We start from the raw sequence: 22,966 nt of genomic DNA on the forward strand, positions 1-22,966 counted from the left end.
ATGGGTTGGGTGGCGAATCAACAATGCAGAAGATGGAAGAGAAGTCGTATATTGGGAGCAGCATTACTCTGCTGTATGTGCTTCCTCTTGTTCACTCCCAGAATCCCTCGTTCTCCCAAACACCATCAATTTGTTGACATGCGCAATCTTTTCGGTAACCACGCACGTTCTCTACGAAATTATAATTTTAGTTGCTCGATCGATCTTTTAATGATTTTGGCTTACACAGGTGTACCCAATACGCTGAATGTGATGACAAATTTACCATTTTTAGTTGTGGGTGTTCTGGGTTTTGTTCTCGCTCTTGAAGGAGGTTTCTTCAACATAAGGTTTTGATTCCTGTGATCATTCTAACGAAATTGACGAATTCCTAACACGAGGTGTTTTGAACTGTTAACTGGCATTGTTTGTTTGTTGTAGTTCTCAAGGAGAGGTCTGGGGTTGGGTGCTGTTCTACGCTGGAATAGCAGGGGTGGCTTTTGGCTCTGCTTATTACCATTTGAAACCCGATGATCATCGTGTGTTGTGGGACACTTTACCGGTTAGTGTTACAAGCCGTCTATGTTTATTCTGTGATTCTTATCCTTTTCTATCCTCCAATTGATTAGACATTTTCGAACTGCATGATTGACTGTGTGCGATGCAAGGCTTTCTGATTAAACTAACACATCTTAACACTCTTCTTGCTAGTTGCAATCAAGTGGAAGCACTGCTTATTCTCTCTCTCTTTTTTCATTAAGAAGCTAACTGGTTTTGTCAATGGCAGATGATGGTGGCCTTCTCCTCGCTTTTGTCTAGTTTGGTTGCTGAGAGACTCGGCCAGAGAATTGGGTTGTGTTGTATGTTTGCACTCATTGTTGCTGCCCTTCTTTGTGTAGTTTATGAACGGTTAGTTTGTTTTTTATTTATTTTCAATCTCATGCTTATTCTATCTTGGAATTCTTATTCATCAAGTCAAGGTGATGTAACTGTAACCAAGTTTATGCTGAATGCTGTCTGCTAGTTGGTTGCAGAATTTATAATGATATTCGGTTATCCATGGTGTTCCAATTGATTCTGCCTCTAGCTATCCCAGTTATAGCATCTGTGTACCGCTCCAAATATACTCACTCAAGATATTGGTTTTTATCGACAGGTAAGCTCTGAACGTATGTAATTCTTTTATTTTGTGTAACAAGGTTTCAATTTGACTGCCAGTTTCTGTTTTTGATTTGGAATCCTACTTCTATTTCAAATATTTAATGAATTCTAACTTATCACATCAATGTATCAAGCATTTTTGGGAGATCAATGCTGGAAAAAGTGCCTTAGATACATCTATAAAATCGAATGTATGTGGAGCATTCGTTCTTTAGCAACTGTTGCTTACTTAGTGCTTATATGTTTATAATGCAATCTCTCCTGGGACCTGCCTTCGTTGCTCTAGTGAAGTTAGTTACAGCAATAGAAGACTTTAATAGAAGTAAACCCTTACGCCATTGACAGATTTTTGAGATAGATTCTCTGCTGACCAAGTTTGGTTGGATATCACACAAAGTTTAGAATGTTTGATATAAGAAGGGAAGCTGTCATTCCTCCTCTTAGTCACATCGGCTATAGTTCTGATGGTTAGTAGTGGATACCTTTTAATGATTTTGTATTTGAATGGGAACTGTTGGTGATTACTTATAAACTGGTTTGATTTCACGTGAACTGTTTGATTGGGGTAAGGGAAGATGTCTTCTCCTTGAATTAAATTAAAATTCAAGTATTAAGATATTCTGCTTGATTGTGAAAAGAAGAAAAACAGTAATCTTATAAAATATGCTACAAGTTGTGACGGAGTGAAGAGTATTGAAGTTGCATTGACAATTGTGTTTGGGCTTTTAAAAATTGTGCTGTGATTTAGAATCTAGTTTCTGATTTGATTTGTATCCTAACATGAAGTAGGTTTCGAGACTTGCCAATACCAAATTAATGCTCTGTCCACTTTTATAGTTTTTAAGGTTTGGGACTTATATGTACTTCATAGTTGATCTTCCAACTCAAGAAACTATGATTAGTATTGAAGCTTCATTGACAATTGTGTTTTGGCTTTTAAAAATTGTGGTGTTGATTTAGAATCTTGTTTCTGATTTGAAGTGTATACTTACATGAGGTGGTTATCATGACTTATCAACTCCATATTAATACTCTGTCCACTTTTATAGATTTTGAGGTGTGGACTTATTTGTGCTTATTAGTTAATTTCCCCCCTCAAACAATGATCAGTTCTGAAGGACAAAGATATTACTTTTACCTATTGATTAAGCTCCCAGTTTCACAGTACTCACTGTTATCTTTGATTATAAAAGGCAATGGCATGTTTTGATTACATTGGACAAAGTTCACCACTCAAGACATGCATCTTAATGTCTGAAGAACAGCTCCCACCGCCTCTTGCACATCATCTAGTTCAAGTATATTTTTTATTTTCAATTCTCCACCCCTTTTTTGATCCTGAGAGATTCTTCACTTATAACCCATTTGCCTTCAAAAAGTGCTCTGTTCCTTTCTGTTGGGCTGTCCATGAATTATGCGAACTTTAAAGAAAATAAAGCAGCTGTTAACTTATGAACCGAGGATATACAAGAAATAACCATATTGTATAAATTTTTGTGGGCGAGCTTTGAAGCCTGAATTTTTTTTGGCACAGGGATTTATCTACTGGCAAAATTTGAAGGTGTTACTGACAGGAAACTGTACCATGTAAATAACTACATTATCAGTGGGCATTCTTTGGAACACTTGTGCTTAGCACTGATCCCAATTTTACTGAGCGTAATGCTCATCTACAGGGAACTTAAGTTTCAAAGGTATTTGATTAAAATCTCCTGTGGCTCTACTGATTGCTTGTAGAAATTGGTACACCCCCCTAAAGAGATGTGATTTCTTCTTCTAATAATTTTGTGCCTTGATGACAGATTACTTGATCTTAAAGATCGCCCATGAAGAGGCAGAGAGAGTCAATGATTGTTCAGTTGATCCTGGATACATGAGATATTCCAGTAAAATGAAGGAGTGAAAATGCCTAACGATTATTGAAACCATGGTCGGTAAACTAGATGAAGTTCTCTTCCGTAACTTGTAAGACTAACAAGTTTAGCTGTATAGTGGAGTCAAATTCCTATATCTTCTTTATGTAAAGGAATCTCTGTTGACACCAAACTGCACTTGCCTGGTGGTCGTTCATATGGATGAGCTCGTGCATTTTAGATTATATAGGATATGTATGACAAAGGACCTGATGTCAGGAACTAGAGTTTTCTAACTTGAATTGTTTTTTCTCTGTCATCGATCCCCTTCTCAACAATGTTACAATTGTCACAGCATATTCATTGATCAACGTGAGGCATTCAAAAATTTGCATTTAGTCTCTATTGATTTTATATTTTCTCGAATTTTGTTTTTGTTGGATGTGAGAATAACTAACATGCAGAGTAGAATATATTGTGAACTTGTGATTGACTTAAGATTGCGATCTTCTTTGTTTGCTGTCTGGATTTATTATGGACAAATCCAAGCGGGCATCAAGGATTTATTAACAAAGTTTATGTCACGTGTTGGCACTTTAGGCATGTCCTTGAAAAAGATATGCTTCCTTCACATGCTGTTGCTTTGTCCTTTTGAATAACTTCCATGTCTACTTATTTTGTGGCTCCTAACATATTCACAATCATGTGGCTGTACCACATACGCATGATTTTTATTTGTATTGCGTTCGGTGATCTTTCGTTTTCTTTTGGGGGGCCTTCCCTCTCTATGAATATGGTAAGGGAAGATCAAATTTGTTCAGTTTGATAGTACTAGTTTATAGTTTGATTTGTTTTTATATTTAATTTTTTTAAGAGGGTTGCTTCTGTTCTGCCTACAAGATTGAAGTTAGTAATAGTTAACAGTTAGTACTCAGAGACATTCTTTGGTACCACACGTTTTGGTGTCAAATTACTGTTCGGTTCCTCCTGTCTTAGCGAACCCAATATTTTTGCTTTAGGATTAGTACGAGGAACATATCCTTTTCTCTTCCTCACCTCAAAAAAAGAAACAAGTTGCTTTGTCATCATGGTTGATTCTGTGACATGAAGCTAAAACGTGGTGTGTCTTCCGATCAAAGGGATATCACACACCCAAAAAAGTAGAACGCGCATCCAAAAAAGGTATCATTTGTGTTACTGCTTTGATTTTGTTTGATGAGTAATCATAAAAGATCTGATTTAAAAGGGAATAATATCAAGCTATTATAATAATAGGAAAAACATTTTCTCTTTTTAAAGGAGAAAATTTTCTCCTACTAAAGTCTCATTGTATAAGTGGGTCCTACCTTGATTTTTTTTTTCTCCACTATTTTGTAGGTCTCACTTATACGATGAGTCTTTAGTAGGAGAAATTTTTTTTCCTTTAAAAGTAAAAAATGTTTTCCCATAATAATATTAAGTACAAAGTCACCTGGAGTGGACTAGTGATGAGTTGAGTAATCTCCATGAGGTTTTTATGTTCAAACTTCAATGTTATCATTGTATAAAAAAATCTTGAGTACATACTTTAATGCATTTCAAGTTCAATGGCATAAACCGAAACCCAGTCTAGCTAGCTTCACCCATTATACCATATTTTGAACTCGAAACCTCGGTGAACCGGTGCATGGTTGTTGTGTTGCTCTAAAAATGAGAGCAAACTGCTCTTAGCGGGTATACAGCTCATTGGAAATGGGATTCCCTGTCTAGTGGCAACACCAAACCACTGTGCCAAATTGTAACTTTGATACATAAAATGTTGTTTTTCATTTTTCAATAATGTTAGAATTAATCACATATGTCATATTAATTCTAGCTAAGATGATTTAAAGCAAAGAATAGATAAGCTTGATAAAATATTTCTGAAATCAAGTCACTTGGGTTAATGTAGTGGTAAGGGGTATGGGTGTGATTATGTAATAGGTTGTGTGTTGAATTTCTCAATGTTCCAAAAAAAAAAAAATTTGTTTAATCACAAAAGAATAATTATGGGATAGGAGCAATTGTGAATTAAATCTTTTAACAATTTTTTTTTTCATTTAGTGCGAGAGTTCAAAGGTTATAAATCCATGCCTAAAATATGAAACTTCATAAGGAGGAAGGAAGGAGGTTAGGAGGAACCATGACCCCAAATCTCAACATTTTTTAAGAGGATTTTAGATATTTTAAAAGTCCTACAAAATTTAATTTAATTCCCAAAATACAAATTTATAGTTTGGCACAACAAGTTTTAAATCCTGACTCCACCCATGAAGTTTAAGTTTTGCACTTCTCAGTCATATTAAACGTACCTTAAAAAATGCAATAATATATTTTCATATTTTAAATTTTAGACAATTATGTACCTATTCATGTTAAATTTAGATGGTGTTTTCTGGTTAAAGTCTTAGTATAATTAGGCTCCCTAATCTTACACCAAGAAAACAAAATAAATCGCTCTTCAAATTTCAAATAATGAAAATCCAGGTGTCGGCGGTCTACCCTGAAACAGTAAGTTTGGAAACTCTGTCACCTTTCTGTGTGACTCTGTGCAAAGCCTGTCATGTTTGAAATAATAGGATAATAATTAATAGAAAAATATTAAGGAGGAGAATATGAAAAGAAAAATATTGAGGTACGATTTAAGTTAGAAATGGGACGCGGAGTGGGATAGAACTAGGGCCTAAACGGGCCACTACAGTCCGACCTACGTTGAAAAGTTGAGTAGATTTAGACTTATAAAATTTTTTTTTTAACAAGTAGGTCATAAGTCAAATTTGTCAAGCCTGGCCTAAAGCCTTGTAGGCTGGCCTATTTAATTTTTTAAAATAAAATAATATAAAATATATTTATTTTTGGGTATATGATATACATTATAGAGTTGAGGTATTATGTTGACTCTTTCTTGTTTGTCATTTTTTATGAATTATGAGAAGTACTAGTGCACGCATGAATGGAGCTTTGCTCAGTATATTTTTATAGTTATTTCTTTTACTATTGTAAAATTTTGAATGCTCACTAGTGAAATTTATATCTCTTGTAAAAAAATATAGCAATTTATGAACACGTTAATGACTTGTAATGTCAAGTGAATATTTTAAAATTGTTAAAAATATTTTTGAAATTATTTTACTAGGGAGGCTTACATGGCCTGTAGGCCAAATAATGTTCTCTAATTTTTAAAAATAGGACAGGTATGACCTATAAATAAATCCTTTAGTAAGTCAATAGACCAAATAGGCTGAATAATTTTTTACGTAGACTTATGCTAGAAAGACTAAAGCCCAACCCAGCCTGACCCATTCATAACCCTAGATAAAACTTATGAGTTTAGCTAGTTATTGACTTTGGAGTTAAGGAATTGCAACGACGAAAATGATTACAAAACTAATCCTTACAGTTACAGTGTCAATCAGCAATGACTAAGATTCTACAATCCGACACAGACTCTCTCTAGTCTCCATCGCTATCCCTCTTCTCTCTCTCTCTCTCTCTCTCTCTCACTCTCACTCACATATGTATATGAAGAGAATTAAAGATCATTTTACAATCGGATAAATTATATTTTTAATTTTCATTTTTGATTTTTGATTTTATTCGTATATAATGATTTTAATTTATTAAATGTATGATACATTAGATATAAACAAATTAATGACTAAAATTTATTGTAAGACTTTTTATTTTTATCCAATTCAAGAATTTTATATATATATATATATGTTCAATTTTTTTTGCAGACGTTTTATGTACAATAATGATAAATTATATATATATATATATATATAAGTTAAAACATCTAATATAATAAATCATAACCATATATCTGTCATTGCTGCACGTACAACAACTTTAGATATGATTTTACCCCCCCCTCTCTATATATATGAGATAAAATCTTTTGACACCAAATCTTAACCGTTGATTTCCTCTAATTAACGATTATTGTTTATTGAAAATTAATAATTAATTAATAAGTTTGATTCCCAATAAATGATAATCGTTAATTGACAGAAATCAACGGTTAAAATTTAGTGTCAAATTTTGAAGTTTGACACCAGTGTCAAAGGATCACGTTCCTATATATATATATATATATATATATATATATATATATATGATGAATTTAAATAATTAAGATGATTTATGGATACCAATTAACAAGAGCTATAAAAAGTTGGCAAGCTTGGGAGTTTGAACTAAGGATCATGGTAAGTTGCTAATTGTTAATAATATGTCTTGTTAGTAAATAAAGTTAAAAAAGAGAAATATCGCTCAGTTTTAAAATTAAAATATGTCGCATCACAAGTCTCATTCAAAATTAATTTATGAATGAAAAATAAGCTATATATAGGAGTTGAATTTATAATTAATAATAAGCTAATATAATTGACATATACAAAAGGTATTAGCTTGTATTTATGGGCTTTGTTGAAGAAATATTCAATTTTAATTAAAATATTTTATAATTTAAAAACAATATTAAATACTTCCATTTAGGGTTATTGAAACAGTACTGAACTGATTCAACCTAGAATATTATCACCAGCTAATTTGTCAAGCCAACTAAATTATCACCAGCTAATTTGTCAAGCCAACTAAATTATTCTGAAAGGGTTATGTTTTTTTCATGTCACAGAAAAAAAATTTCTTCTCTTGCTGACACAAGAAAGGAGATGTTTGTTGTGGACCACACATATTTTAACTGGCCCTGACTCTTTAGTGTGTCAGCAACAAAAGAATTCATTCTCCTATGATATGAGAAAACATATACCCCATTTTGATGGTTGAATTGTGCGAGACAAACACCAATTTTATGTTTTAAACCAATTGGTGGAATTTCATGCAAACTGTTTTAAGATTATTCCCTTATGCAAATTGAACTTGTGTGTCGGGAAATAATAGCTTGGGCATCTATCATGAGTTACATATTAGTTAAAATTTTATAGTAAATTAGATTGTAAATTTTAATTGTTGATTTTATTTATATTTGATTTGGATCCATATTTAACGGAGTGAAGGGTCCAATACAATTGACAAGCTCAAAGGCTTAAAGATATAGACTTAATCGGTAAGGAAACACGCATTTCATATTTACGCGCAATCTGAAAATGGAATGCATAGTTAGACTGACAATAACACATAGTTCATATGCCTCATTAATAACCAATAATTAAGGGACAGACACAAAATTTACATGAGCCTATCAACAGGCATCCCGTGAATGGGATAGGTTAGCAAAAGTCGGTTTAATCCACCAATAAAAATGCATGTCGTCATACTAAGGCGTCATGACAAGCCAACAAACATGTCATCCCATTGCTATAAAAAAGAGGTTCGAAGCCCATGTATGAGCATCTTTCTCCAGTTTACTTAAACTCATTACTTAAATACTAACTTGAGCGTTGGAGTGCTTGCAGGTACCCACTCTCATTTATCCCAGACAAGCAAAGTTCTTTAACATCAGTACCATTATTCTGTATAGCAGAACAGCATATCTCATCATAATCATCCTTCAATCACACTTAGACCATGCTCAATTGTGTGTGGTTAGACTTTATTCCTTTTGGACCGATCAATATCTAATAATTATAATTTATTATATATGTGAGCGATTAAATAAAAGTGTATCAATAATTAAAATTATTGGGTGTAAGATTGACTGAATCAATAATGTGGCCAAATTCAATAATATTGTTTCTATTAAATTATTTAAATTGATTCTTTTAGTAAATTTAGCCCTATAGGTATCATATTAAGAAAAAAAACTTCAGTATTTTGATGACGTGCATGTTATTAGGATCATAATAATGATTTTTTTTGTGTGAAAAATAAATAATAATAATAATAATAATAATAATAATAATAATAATAATGGTTTTTTAGCCCATTATTGCACTGCGTTAGAATAGTTTCTACTTCTTTGGCCTGATTTTGTGATAACAATTCAGAATGATTATTGCGTCTGAATTATTTTGCCATTACTATAAGCTACCATTGATTTTGAGCAATGGGAAATCTATATTTCTTTGTGTTACAGTTTAAATGATCAAAGTATCACAGATTGGATTTATTAGTAGTGAACTTGCGGTGAAAGACTTAATAATTTACATTAGGTAATAAATTTAAATCTTGCCATACAGCTTTCACGTTGTCATATATCAATTAGATAGAGCATTTGTCTTACCAGCCATTGATTGTCTAAGCTTTTAAACCAAACTCGCAGGGCCTTTGTCATTAATTAGAGCATGACAAAAAGTTAGATGGATATCTATGATATCAAGTGTTTGAGCCACTAGAAAATATTTACGAAGAAGAACTATCCTAGTGCCATAAATGATAATTATAGTCTTACACTTAAAAAAGAAAAACTTCATTAAAAATAAAATATGGGAAAAAACGTATGGGCGTATGGCCATAAGATCTAATCGGACTTGTAATTGTATGGGCTCGGCTATACATATCCCTGTTTAGCCGAACCCGAAAAAACTAAGCCAACCAAAATCCATAAAAAAATAAAAAATACATTCGTCGAGTAAAAAGAGAGAGAAAGATTTGAATCCTCGACAGTTCTTTGTTTTGAACTATACCGATTTTCAAGGATGGAGCTATATCTCTCCAAAAGCTAATTTCTATTATATCTTTATTCCATTTAATAAAACATGTCCCATAAAGATTGTCTACCTCAGACTGTCTCTTGGCACCATTGTTGTTAAAATCTTGATTTATCACTACGATTTTATGTTTTTATGATTTTTTTATTAAAATGATTTTACTAATATTTCAAACGCTTTTTCATTTTTACGATTTTTTTACATTACAATTTTATGTTTTACGATTTTTTTAATTTCCTTTCTATTTTACTTAAGATCTCAATTTTAACAACATTGCTTGGCACGAAGTATCTTTTGAGTCCTCAACAAATATCATGGAGGCTATTTAATTTTTTGAAAAGAAAAAAGTTGACTTGTGATCCAGTTTCTATGAAATTCAAAATAGATTTATGTTAATCCTTTTGAGAGATTAACGTGAGTCTTATTTAAATTTCAGAGGGACCATAATTTTGACTAAGTAATTTTTTTAAATTTTAGAGAAATCACAAGTGAATTTTTTTTAAGAAATTAAAATGAATCCAATAATTTTTATTGACGACAAAAATATTTTGTTGTTGTTGGAAAACCTACAGAAAAAAAGAGACAAGAAAAAACTACGGACAAAAATACTTCACTCATATATTTGTGTCTCTATTTGTCATTAACTAACAAAAGTGCGTGAATCCTTGGAAAAATAGATGGAAAATGAGTGGACCCAGTGTTACGGGGAGTTCACTCAATCACATGTTCCGAAGCTAACAGAACCAGTGGAATGGAAGGAAATAGAAAAGCAGCAAGCGACACGCGTGTAAGATAAGCAAAATCACTAGGCACCTATAATTAAAATTTACATAACGTAAAAAAATCATAAAAATATACAAACGTTTGAAATGTTGATAAATTATTTTAATGAAAAAAAAATCATAAAAGTGTAATAAATCAAATTTTTTTGGGTAGATTTAAATCAAAATTTTAACTAGTATAGACACAACAACAAAACTTTAACTTGGCACTCAAGTTTTATAATAATAAATAAGAGATTTATATTTTTTAAAATATAGGAAATAATTTTATTTTGTATATATATAAAATTATATGGAACTTACATTTTTTTATTTCTTTTCTTTTCATATGACTCCACTTATTTTTATATGTGTGTAATAGGTATGATTATCTCAAATAATATGAGAAACACAAATTCCAATAAATAATCTAAGAGGAATGTTATATTTACATTTTACAATCTTTTTTCGCTTACAATCTTTTATAATCAAATTTTAATCATTAATTTTTATAAATTTTAATCATTGATTTTCTTTAATTTTACACATATTAAATTGATAGAAATCTAGAGTAAGATTTGATTGTAAGCAAAAAGAAATTTATAGAAATTCAAAAGAAAAAAGATCCATGTACCCAAAAAAAAAAATGAAAATAAAAAAAAAGCCCTACTTCCTGCTACGGAAAATAAGATTCCAATTTTGGTGAGGTGGAAACATCCACTTTTGGCTCTGGGTACCTATCTCTTCTCTCTCATTCCTCACTTTTTATTTTTCTTCCTCTACAAAACTACTTCTTTTCTCAACTCCTCCTTCTCATCTCTTTACTCTCTTCACACCTCACTTCTGATTCGACTCACATTTATATATTTTTTTTATTTTTTTTCTCAAAATGACCGAGCCGTCTTCTAAACCCAACGGAAACGGCGCAATTAACGGCGCCGCCGCTGCCACTAACGGCAATCCCGGTCCAGTGAAATCCCAGCTTTACAACCCAAACCGCCAAGTTTACCGGCCTCAATCCCACTATAACCGCCGCCAACGCTCCCACCGTAACCTCTGCTGCTGCTGCTGCTTCTGGACCATCCTCACCGTCCTCGCCGTCGCTCTCCTCGCCGCCATTGCCGGCGCCGCAATCTATGTCCTCTATCGCCCTCACCGACCGGAATTCTCCATCACCAACCTCCGCATTGCAAAGATGAACCTCACCACCTCGAGCGACTCACCTTCCCACCTCACTACCCTCTTCAACCTCACCCTCATCGCCAAGAACCCCAACAACCACCTCGTCTTCTTTTACGACCCATTCACCGTCACCGCCTTCTCCGACTCCGTCCAAATCGGAAACGGTTCCCTGACGGCGTTCACCTCCGACAAGAACAACCAGACGAGCCTCCGAGCGATCTTGTCGGGTTCCCAAGATCTGGACACTGACTCGTTGACTAGCCTGAGATCGGGTCTGAAGAAGAAGAATGGGTTCCCGGTGGAGATTCAGATGGACACGAAGGTGAAGATGAAGATGGAGTGGCTGAAGAGCAAGCAGGTTGGGATTAGAGTGACGTGTGACGGAATCAAAGGGACTGTGCCCGCCGGCAAGTCTCCGTCGGTGGCTTCCGTCATCAACTCTGAGTGTAAGGTCGATCTTCGAATCAAGATCTGGAAGTTCTCATTTTAGTTTTTTAAATCTTTGATTGATTATTATTGCCAATTATTCATTATTATCAATATCAATAATCAATCCAATCATCAAAGATCCCTTCTCTCTTATTATTTTTAAATTTCATTCTTTTTCTTTTTATCATTGCCTTTGGACCCTTTTTTTAGAGGAGGAATGGATTGATTATGATTATCATGAAATGTGAACGAGTGTCCTTGCCAATTGTATTGACAGGGTGAAATTTGTAAAACAAAAGAATTTTTTTTTTTTTTTTTTTGAGGTTGTGATATGAGAGTTAGGGCAAGGAAGCCCTAAATTTAGTTGTTATTTTATTTTATTTTGTCGTTGTAGTTACTTGCTGTAATTTGTTTCAACGTTTTTATAGTTAGTAATGCAACTGGAAATTATATCTGAGTTTTGAAATCTAACCACTCCCCTCTGTCTTTGTTATCTTTAATAGATCTCTGTTTAATTAATGCCCTGATCTATGAAACATGATCGAATGTGATTCTGTACATTGCTTTGAATAAATTGGAATAATGCACATTGCAAAGAATTACGGAACAAAGAAAATGGAAACGAGGGTAACGTATTTTGTTTTGCTTGTTCATTTACTAATAAGTAATTTGTATTTTCTTTATTCTATCTTGTAAATTTATTAACACTTTTGATTTAACTATTAATCTCCTGATTAAGTTTACATAAATTATTTTTAATTAAATAAACATTAATTAATCATATATATATATATATATATAGGGAGAGGTTATATTTACAATTCAAATAATTTACAAATTCTTACAATCATATCTTAACTGTTGATTTCCGTCAATCAACGGCTGTCATTTATTGTGAATTAATAATTAATTAATAAATTTGATTTGCGAAAATCTTAACCGTTAATTGACGAAAATCAAAGGTTAAGATATGATTGTAAGAAGCTATAAACGAAAATACGAAAATCAAAGGTTAAGATATGATTGTAAGAAGCTATAAACGAAAATAGGTTGTAAGTATAACTTTCCCCGTATATATATATATATATATATATATATATATATATATATATATATATATATATATAAGAAAAGTGTTTGTTATTTTAAATGACATAAAGTTATGTCATTTTAGAAGAGAGATAGACACAAAATAATTTTTTTTATTTAAAATTTAAATTAAAAAAATCACTCACTTTCTCTCTCCCATGATTTTTATTTTTTATGTTTTTCTCTCTCCTAAAATGACATAACTTATGTCATTTAAAATGACAAATATTTTTCCCCTTTTGAATTTGGTGTTTGTCATTTTAAATGACATAAAGTTATGTCATTTTAAGAGAGAGATAGACACAGAATAAAACAATTTATTTAAATCTTAAATTAAAATAAATCACTCACCTTCTCTCTCATAATTTTTATTTTCTGTGTCTATCTCTCTCCTAAAATAATAAACACAGAATCCATGTATAAGAGAATAAAAGAGGGAAATGACTTCACGGAGATCAGTGGACAGAGAGATTTGGGAGTTTCAACTGTCAAGCAATACAGAATACTAAAATTGATGCGAATTGCGTTAAATCAGGTGCTGTGCGCCTGTACCATCTTTCTCAATTCTGGACTGAAACGTGTCCCACCAATTGCCACCCGCACATCTATTTGTATCGAACTGTATTTTTCTGTCTGTGCTCTTAAGTCTTAACTGCTAATCCCAAAAAAAAAAAAAAGAAAAAAAAAGAGCCTTTTCATTTTTTATAGCTTGAATTAGCAACAAAATTACAACAAATATATGGAGTATTACTGGGTTTAGTTAGTTATTGATTGCTTCACGCAAGTGTAGTTTTGGTTGTAGTTGAGACTTTGAGAATGATCGAAGTGACGGAACAGAATCCTTTGAGCCATAAACCACAGTGAGTTTCATTTGTCAAGAAGAGGGAATGGGGGCCCAAAGCAGAGATCCCCAAAAAATGTATGCCAGTTGGTGTTGTACGGATCTTTAAATGCTTTCTATTTTCTACCTTTCCTATGGGTACCTATCTCTGCCGGGGAAATCCCAATTTCCTCCTAAGGCACATGGGAAGACTGACCACTGATATTGGATTAGATCCTAAGGGCCAACTTGCTGCTTAGATATTATATTAGAGTGATCATAAACAATTTAATAAAACAGAATAAAAATGGGCAAGGCAAATAAAACAAGCAAGAAGAGAACAAGCTCTTTTAGATGTACTAAAAAAAAAAGGGGGTCTTTAAAAATAACATCTGAATCTATAACTGTATAAGTGACTTCTCATTTATCACCGTCAAGTGAAATGCATGATAGAGATTGGGTGTCTTAATTTGGGCGCACGTGGTTACTATGGGTTCTCGATCTGGTCGGTAAGGCAGTTTAGATCTATCTTCCAATTCTTTTTCTCAGTTTGTGCCCCCTATTTTTTTTTTTTTTTTTTTTACTTTTTGTCTTGGTTTCCTCGTGTTATTACTTGCATACAATACAAGTAGTCATTTGGGGGAATAAGAATACCATATTCCGTTGAATTCACTTCCAATGCAATTGTCAATGGCACTAATCCAACCAAGTGAATTTATTTGAAGAAGTGGTGGATATGGTTTCTCAAGCCACAACAGAGAGCACTCCTGAGAATGACATGATGTTATACTTCGATATATAATACCATTAATATAGTCTTATTCAACAACTTAAATTTTTAAGTTGAATTAATTCTTTACATGGTATCAGAGTTGGGTTCGATTCTCACCGCTCCCACTTTCTTTTTAGTAGAATTTCTTTCTTCATAGGTGGGTCTGGAAAAGTATTTCTCCAGTCACTAGAGACAAAGTTATCTCCAGTAAGTTCAAAACAACGTCGTTTTGAGGTTATAAGATTAAAATATTATAATGATAAATATTAATATAACTCTGCAATATATTATAATTACAAAAATATCTTAATTTTTACAAAAAATACCTCGATTTCCGCACTAAACGAAACTTTTGTCTTGATTCTTTATAATTCTGATTATTATTGAGGGAAGCCGTGGGCTCCCAAATAACAAATTTATGTCTTTGCGGTGCTTCGTGTTTTTAGTTTGGTCACAGACACAGACACTTTGAGCATTACAAGAAAGGGAAAATCGGAAGGAGAGTGGTCGTTTCGTTTTAATGACTGCGACCCGAGAGCAAAGAACAACAACTTGTTTACGCTTTGTCTAATGGTTCATGCAAATGATTTGGTACTACACAGTCAAATAATTAAATGATTGCTAGCACTTGTTTCACTTGCATTATTGAGCATCTTGCTTACGATCAAAGAAACAAGTATTCGTTCAGGAGATTTTAGGGATGTGATTGGCTAGGCCTTTTTTTTTTTTTTATACTAACTTTCTCTTCCAGAAATTAGTAATTATAGTAAGAAGATTATACTAAGTTTTCAGAGAGAAGAGAGAATTCTTTAGAAATTCATAGAGAAAACACACAAGCTTTTATTTTTTGCAAACTCGTTCTGCCATACAAGCACTTCCAGGTTTCCTTTTATAGGCAAGGAAATTATAATAACAAGAAGCATAGTAAATACACCTCATCACTTCCCGCATGAAGAGTTGTCAGCACAGTTCCAATCACAACATTTTCATAATGGATGAAGTTAGAGTCTAGCAGAGCAACACGAGCTGTAATTGACACACCTTTCCTTCCATGGAGTGAAAGGATTAGTCTTATTGCACCAAAATGAAGTGCAGTATAGCCTTCTTGTCTCCAGCGAGTGATTAACTCAGTAGGAATCTCCAGATCTACATACTGTTCTTGAGAAGTGGCTTATAGCTCACACTGATCCATCTTAGAAGACTGAACATATTCTTTGTCTCTTGGTGGAAATCAACTCAGTGATACTTTTAAACACAAGTCTCTGTCTTTTGAAAATATTGTAAGGACTGAACAACGATGGTACTGTTCCAAGAATCTTTGCATCTTCAGGGACATATGAGCACTCTATAAGGTTTTCTAAGATTGACACACTAAGGTTGATAGTGAAAATGCTCAAGCCCATAATACTATTCTGAAAAGACTTGATACTAAGGTTGAAAAGATTTGCAATCGGATGGATACAGTTGAAGATCGTCTGCAACATCTCTATATTCTCTTCACATTCACATGATTCTACATGATCTCACACACTTTTATGTGTGTATAGAAGATAAAATTATCTCCTATAACATTGAGAAACATTTATCTCATATAATATATATCGCCCATATAACATCAGAAAGGATATTTTGACTTCGGTATAAAAATAAAAAATATATATTTCTCATTTCAACCTTCGATTTTCGTGTATCTAAATAGATACAATCATCGATGCATAAAAAAATATATTTGTATATCATAATCAAATGACCCATCCCCTATGTATATAATTGTTTTCACTGCCATTTCTCTAAGCTGTTTCTATGCACGATTTATTTTTTATTATTATTATTATTATTATTTATACACTTAACATATTATATAGATATATATATGAATTTTCAAAATTTTAAACATATCTCCTAATAAGTTTAATGATCAGCCATATTAAACCTTAAGGGCTCGTTTGGTAGACATGATATGATAAGTGTAGGATACGATATGAGGCTGATAAAGGTAGGATATGATATGGGGTTGATAAGCCTATATCATATCTTGTGTTTGATGAGCACCTGATTAGCAATATGATAAGATTATGTAGAAGGAGAAAAAAGAAAGAAAGAAAAAATATAATGCAATAAATACAAATATATTGGGTAGCATGGAGATATATTGGATAGCGTGAAGAGATATTGAATATCCAATATTCGTATTCTCCTGTTGAATCCTAACCCAGCTCCCCCCATTGGATAAGAAATCATGTATTGAATAGGATAAAATGAGACAATAGGATAAGATAATCATATCCTATAGACCCACCAAACAAGAGATAAAAGTAGGATACGATAAGTTATTCTATCCCATCTTCTTTCCAAACAGGCCCTAAAAAGCCTAAACTTTTCTCTCTACGAGTTCAAAGACCGGTTCAGTTGTGAAAACTTTGGTTAACTTTATACATATAGGGTTATAAAATTTGTATATAGACATTGTAGAAAACGAAAAGACCTCAAAATCCATTTATTCTTGAACCCAAATCTTAAAGGAGACTACAAAATTGAAGAGTAATATCAAGTCACGGACCTGACCTTGGCTTCAATTGACTTAATAGGAGGCCAACTGCAATGCAAGAGCGCAAAGAGGATGAAATCCACACCTTTTAAGAAATATAAAATTGTATTTTTTAACAATTTTGAGTTATTCAATTCACAAAATTCGCGTGTACACAACAAATCTATGCTAGGTATGCTTTCCTATTTCGAAAGACAAAAACAAACGAAAAAGGGCATAATTACAAGGGAATTATACATGTTATGTTACAGGAAACATGAAATCCATTCCTGCACTAATAAGATTTTGTGGGTCCCACTAGCTAAAAAATTTAAAAAAGCAAAATAAAAAATCACGACAATCAATATATCAGCAGGAAGATATTGCTTTTTTCTGCAACCGGATACAAACAATACCCTAATTACAATGGAAAAATATTTTTTTATGTTAAATGGGACAATTTTCCTCTCATATACAAATAAAAAGATGAGTCCTTTGAGCTTTTTTTTTTACAAACAGTGAGATCCACATATTTATCTCTATAATATGACATAACTTATCTCCTTTAACATGAGATTAATAATATCCAATTATAATACTGGTTGGTTTCAGTTGTCAAGTAATTGTTTTGCTCTTCTCCTTCAGTTAAAATTTTGATAATTGAATTCAAAATTTCGTTTTTCAAAATTTAATTATTAAAATGAATGATTTTGAAATGAACTGAATTAGTCATGTTTTTTTGGTGCTATGAAACTTCTAAGAGAAGGGGAAATATGTGTGTAGAACTTCTCTATACAAGTTGGGTGAACTAAATCAATCAATAACAAATATATTATCACTTTATAAACAAAAACCACATAAATCTTTTTATGATGTGATAATGTACTAATTATTGATTGGTTTATGTAAATATACTTATTACTATTTGGTTTTGTTTACCTTTAATTGTATAAATAAAGTCTACACAAGTATTTCTACATTAGAAGAAGGAATAGACAGAAAGAAACAGAATGCAACATACGCTGTATAACGAAATAGGCAAAATCATAAAGTGTAACATAAAATAACAAAATTTATTAAAATAAACTCTATACTTCAGATAAATAATTTTATTGCAAATATGGTTTATTTTACATAATTTCCTTATAATTTAATACTTATTTTATTTTATTTTAAAAGGGGAGGATATACTTACCATTACAAAAATTTACCATCCTTACAACCAATTTAATCACCGTTGATTTCTGTTAATCTAATGGTTATAATTTATTAAGAATTATTGGATCGCACTTATTAATTAATTTTTAATTTTTAATAAACTCAATAAATTATAACCATTACATTCACAAAAATCAATGGTTATTAAATTGGTTGTAAAGGTGGTAATGGTAAGTATATCCTGTCTTTTTTTACAATACCCAAAAATATTGTATACTTATTTTTGTTTCAGGATCCAACAATCCAAAATCACTATTAGCCCTTCCAAAACATAACTAAAACACATTAACATATATGTACCCAAAAAAAAACACACACACATTAACATGATGTTCTCTCAAAATGTACTGTTTAGACCCCAAAAAATTGTAAAATGTTTTGAGCAAATTCTTAAGCTCGGTTAGTTTGATTATTTTCATCAGTTGCTAACCCAACCCTTGTTTGTTAATTGTTATCATGACTTGCAGAGACTGAGGTAGCTAGATCCAGTGTTTGCAAGCCCGGTAACGGCCATGAGCGAGTGCACGATTCGTGCATAGGAACAAATCATTGCAGGAAGCAAGAACAAAAGTGGGGTGCGATTCAAATGCAGGGGAACCGAGGAGAAAACTGAAGGAAATCTTGATGCCACTCTTTATGCAACTAACCTAAGGTTTAACGGAGATTAGCGTATGATGCTGAGTTGGAGAAAATATGAAGGATATAACGGTAATGGAGAAACTATTCTGCATCATTCAGCTTGGGGTACCACACTATTTGCTAAAAGACAAAAATGAAGATCATATTTGCTTCCCTAAAAAATTAAGTTCTAATTTCAATGATTAATATTGTTTCATTATCCATCTAGAAACAAGATGACTCTCCATTTTTTCAAGCATTTACCTCTGTCTTATTACGTTCACTAACACACAGAATCTATAATATCCGATTCTTCAAAATTGAATCTAGTTGGCGATTGAAAAATTGTAACTTCCCTGCATATATAATTTGTATGACAAAAGATATAGGGGTAGTTTCAAATTTCAATTTCTCACTTCCCACAGCAAGTGCAAAGATCAATTCATAAATTACAAGCTTAGTCATGCAATACATGGAACAAGTTGTGCAACATGTGCTTATAACAATTACAAAGAGTTCAACCAAATTGATAGGAACAAGAAGCAGGCAATGGCAAATAGAGGATCATTCAGCAAATTTGAATCCGACAAATGTTCCGCTCCTTGCTCTAAATGACAATGAATTCCCAGACATAACACAAAGGGCTACGCAGAGAGACTCATGGCATCATAATGAAATTAAACTATTAAAGCAGACAATAAATAATCAACATGGTACTCGCATTCCACTGTCTAGCATAAGAGCTGAGCCCTCATATTAGCCTGCAGATAAACGATATCATTAGTTTCTCACCTATTTTGATAAAGGAGAATGGCTGATTCTACCACCATGCAGCTCAGGTGATGAGTAATTGAAGCCTCCAAGCAATGTGGAAATATATTATTTTCCCTCTGAAACAAAGGAATTTATCATGCTCTTTAAATGACAGCAAAATCTAAGGAAGCTTCACTCGAGTTCCATTCATCCGTGAGTATTAATAGCTTCCCAAACCAAGTTTTTGGGAATTGGATTGGTAAGATCACGAGCCTGCAAGGCTGCATTCCGGAGTGTATGAATTGTTAATGCGTTGGCTTTCCAGAATGAGACACAGTTGTAAGGCAAATTATGTTTCTTGCAGAGCTCCTTAACCAAAGGGGAGATTTTCCTAAGATGATCACGGGGAAGCCTGGGAAACAGATGATGTTCCACCTGAAATTGCAATCCACCATGAAACCAATCCATCCATGATGAGCACTTTACATCAAGCGTCCCACCAGTCTGCTTCTCACACCAATCACCAGCACTTGGTGGTCCAACATAAACACTAGAAGAGAAATGATTCAAACAGAACTGAACATGCTGTATCCCAGTGACAGCAAAACTAGCAATGACAAACAATATTCTTTCTCCCCAATTGGGTAAGCAGGAAACCAGAAGAGGGTACCAAATCCAAAACACAAGCAGCCCCAAAAGCTCCTGGCCCCTATTGGGTACCTTTCTATTGGACAAAAGTAAGCTGAAAGATTGGGCAAATAAATTGATTCTAGCAAAGCACATTACAGGATAAAATGTCCAATGCTGATAACTAACCAAGAACCTAGAAACACAATCAAAGTTCATCTTCCTATCATAGAAGTAAGAAGTAATGGAATTGAAAAATTTGGAAGATACAACAAAAAAGGGCATGTGCTGAAGATCTGGATCAAAATCAAGACTGTTACAAGCAATGTGGTGAGCATTGTGGTTCCACTTCCACCACGCAATACTAATCCCAGCAAGGCAATTCCCAGAGAGGATCTGAGCAAAGCGATTGAAACACCTGTTGGTCATAATCTGGTAGTGACCAGAGTCATGTCCAATCCACCCACTTTGAATCCAGAAGAACCCCATTAAACCACCGCAACCCAAATGCACCCATGGGCTGCTAGAACCAAAAACACCATAAACACTGGCACAAAACAAAATTGCCATCAGCAACAGTGTGAATAACGCGCCGTGTCCCTTGTTTTGAAACAGACCCATGGTTGTAACGTGGGACAAGAGTTCACGATAATCTTTGGATACATCGGAGACAGAGTAATCTTCGAGATAATAACCGGTGAAAAAGTTGGGAAGGTATTGGGATGCGGTGAGGGGATGGTAAGCAAGGAAAGCATCGGTGACATCTTGACCAGCGAGGTTCAGCAATGGAAGCTCACCGCCAGGGTGATTGTGTTTGGCCCACTGAGACACATTGTAGATCTTGCCGTGTATTGAGATCCAAAGATCTCCTCTGTGCTTGTGTTTGCTCAGTTCTTGCGACGAAATGTACTTTCTTGCCTCCACCATTATAACCTAACACAGTGAAGAAGGCGCCACAAGCAAGTGTTATAGATCTATATATCAATGTATAACAAACAAGTTGACTCCTTTCTTCACGGGTTCCTTTTGTTTTGTAGCGAATGAGATTTTTATGGATAGATAGATGAGAATAGTGAGTGAAGGAGGAGAGAGAGAGAGAGGTAGTGGGAGAGTGACGAGAATCTGTTTGATTTCTTATCTACAGAACAGTTTTTTAATTTAAAAAAAAAAAACTAAAAAAGTTGTTTGGTAATCGACGTTGGAGATGCAATCTCAAAATTACGTTTTTTATTTTTTATTTTTATCTTCGGTGGTGGAAGAAACGTTTTTTTCGTAATAGTGATCATTTTGTCACACTTCACCAAATTATTTATCAGACTGTCACGTCAACATTAAAATTTTTCAGAATGCCACACGGCATAATTCATTACACTGTGTAACAAAATACGTGGTCAAAATGTCAGAATGCACAATCAGCAATAGGACACGTGTCAAGCCATCAGTAATTCGCTATACTATGTAGCGAATTACTTATCCAATATAACTTTGCCACATCATGAGGCATAATTCACTACACAATTTAGTAAATTACTGCTGGCTTGACACGTGTCCTGTTGCTGACTGTGCATTCTGATATTTTGACCACATATTTCGCTACACTATCTAGCAAATTATTCCTCCAATTGAGACGTGTAACATCAGCAATCATAATTCGCTACACAATGTAACGAATTATGTCGCGTGCCATTCAGAAATTTTTTACTTTTTTACTCTATAATAATCATTCTAAAAACAGCCTTCATTGTTTAGTTTTTAAAACAGAAACTAGAGAACATTTTTGAGCTATTTTTCTTCAAGCTATTACCTTTTGAACTAACTCCCTTTGCTAATACTACTATAATTATTTTATCTTAATATTATTAACTTACTTTGAATTCTTAAGTCATAACTTTATTAAAGACTCGGTATCTTATTTAGATTTAAGCCTTTAAATAATTTTGTTGAAATTAATTTAAATTTCAAAAAGATAAAACTAAGTTTTTTATTTTAAAAAAAGAAAGAAAAAAAAACTCATATTTGAATCTTATATTTAAAAAATTGATACAATTATAATTATAAAATCCTAAAATTGTACACTTACTAACTTATTTAATTTTTAAGTAAAAAAACTTATTCAAAGACTCAGTATCATGTTTAAATTCAAGCCTTTAAATTAATTTGAAAATATCAAACTAAGTATATATGTGAAATAAATAATTCAAGATTTAAATCGTACTTAGAAAATAAGTCAAAAATTCAAAAAAGAACATGTACAACAAAAATAACATAAATATTTATTTACTTTCTAAGGGAAATTCACTTTTCCAAGTGGCCCATTGCATTTACAGAAAAAAAAAACTGCCGAAGATATGAGCTTAAAAACATTTAATAAAAGAATTGAGAGGAACATTTATCCACGTCAATAAAATTATTATTCAATGAGAAATTATTTAATAGTGTATTGCTATCTACAGTTTTCACGGAAGTAATAGCAACTTTTCTTCTATATATTGGTTTTTAAATATAAATTACTTATATAAAAGAAAGAAAGAAAAAAGATAAGGAA

The 22,966-nt window shown here is 32.8% G+C and overlaps 3 protein-coding genes across 3 annotated transcripts; 2 read left to right on the forward strand and 1 right to left on the reverse strand.

Moving 5' to 3' along the window:
* Positions 1-3,076, forward strand: LOC133317067 (uncharacterized). The gene is made up of 7 exons (XM_061518867.1): positions 1-154; positions 230-329; positions 421-541; positions 767-888; positions 1,014-1,135; positions 2,675-2,834; positions 2,943-3,076. The coding sequence occupies exons 1-7, from the start codon at positions 1-3 to the stop codon at positions 2,968-2,970; spliced, it is 807 nt and encodes a 268-aa protein (XP_061374851.1). The 3' UTR covers positions 2,971-3,076.
* Positions 3,077-11,275: 8,199 nt separating this feature from the next.
* LOC133317166 (NDR1/HIN1-like protein 13) lies at positions 11,276-12,144 on the forward strand. The gene has a single exon (XM_061519000.1). It carries the CDS (start codon positions 11,276-11,278, stop codon positions 12,056-12,058), a length of 783 nt encoding a protein of 260 aa, XP_061374984.1. The 3' UTR covers positions 12,059-12,144.
* A 7,398-nt stretch (positions 12,145-19,542) lies between these two features.
* LOC133317136 (delta(8)-fatty-acid desaturase 1-like) lies at positions 19,543-21,348 on the reverse strand. Its single transcript, XM_061518963.1, has one exon. The coding sequence runs from the start codon at positions 21,346-21,348 to the stop codon at positions 20,002-20,004; it is 1,347 nt and encodes a 448-aa protein (XP_061374947.1). The 3' UTR covers positions 19,543-20,001.
* Positions 21,349-22,966: the final 1,618 nt, after the last annotated feature.

The sequence above is a fragment of the Gastrolobium bilobum genome, unplaced genomic scaffold (assembly GCF_033153095.1).
Source record: "Gastrolobium bilobum isolate Gb01-03AN ecotype WA unplaced genomic scaffold, APGP_CSIRO_Gbil_v1 utg5255, whole genome shotgun sequence".
Lineage (NCBI taxonomy): Eukaryota > Viridiplantae > Streptophyta > Magnoliopsida > Fabales > Fabaceae > Gastrolobium > Gastrolobium bilobum.

Excerpts from the sequence above, each read along its gene's own strand:
- LOC133317067 (XM_061518867.1), top strand. The coding sequence starts at position 1 with ATGGGTTGGGTGGCGAATCAACAATGCAGAAGATGGAAGAGAAGTCGT. Across the intron at positions 330-420 it reads GGAGGTTTCTTCAACATAAG|TTCTCAAGGAGAGGTCTGGG; the intron begins GTTTTGATTCCT and ends TGTTTGTTGTAG. Across the intron at positions 542-766 it reads TGTTGTGGGACACTTTACCG|ATGATGGTGGCCTTCTCCTC; the intron begins GTTAGTGTTACA and ends TGTCAATGGCAG.
- LOC133317166 (XM_061519000.1), top strand. The coding sequence starts at position 11,276 with ATGACCGAGCCGTCTTCTAAACCCAACGGAAACGGCGCAATTAACGGC.
- LOC133317136 (XM_061518963.1), bottom strand. The coding sequence starts at position 21,348 with ATGGTGGAGGCAAGAAAGTACATTTCGTCGCAAGAACTGAGCAAACAC.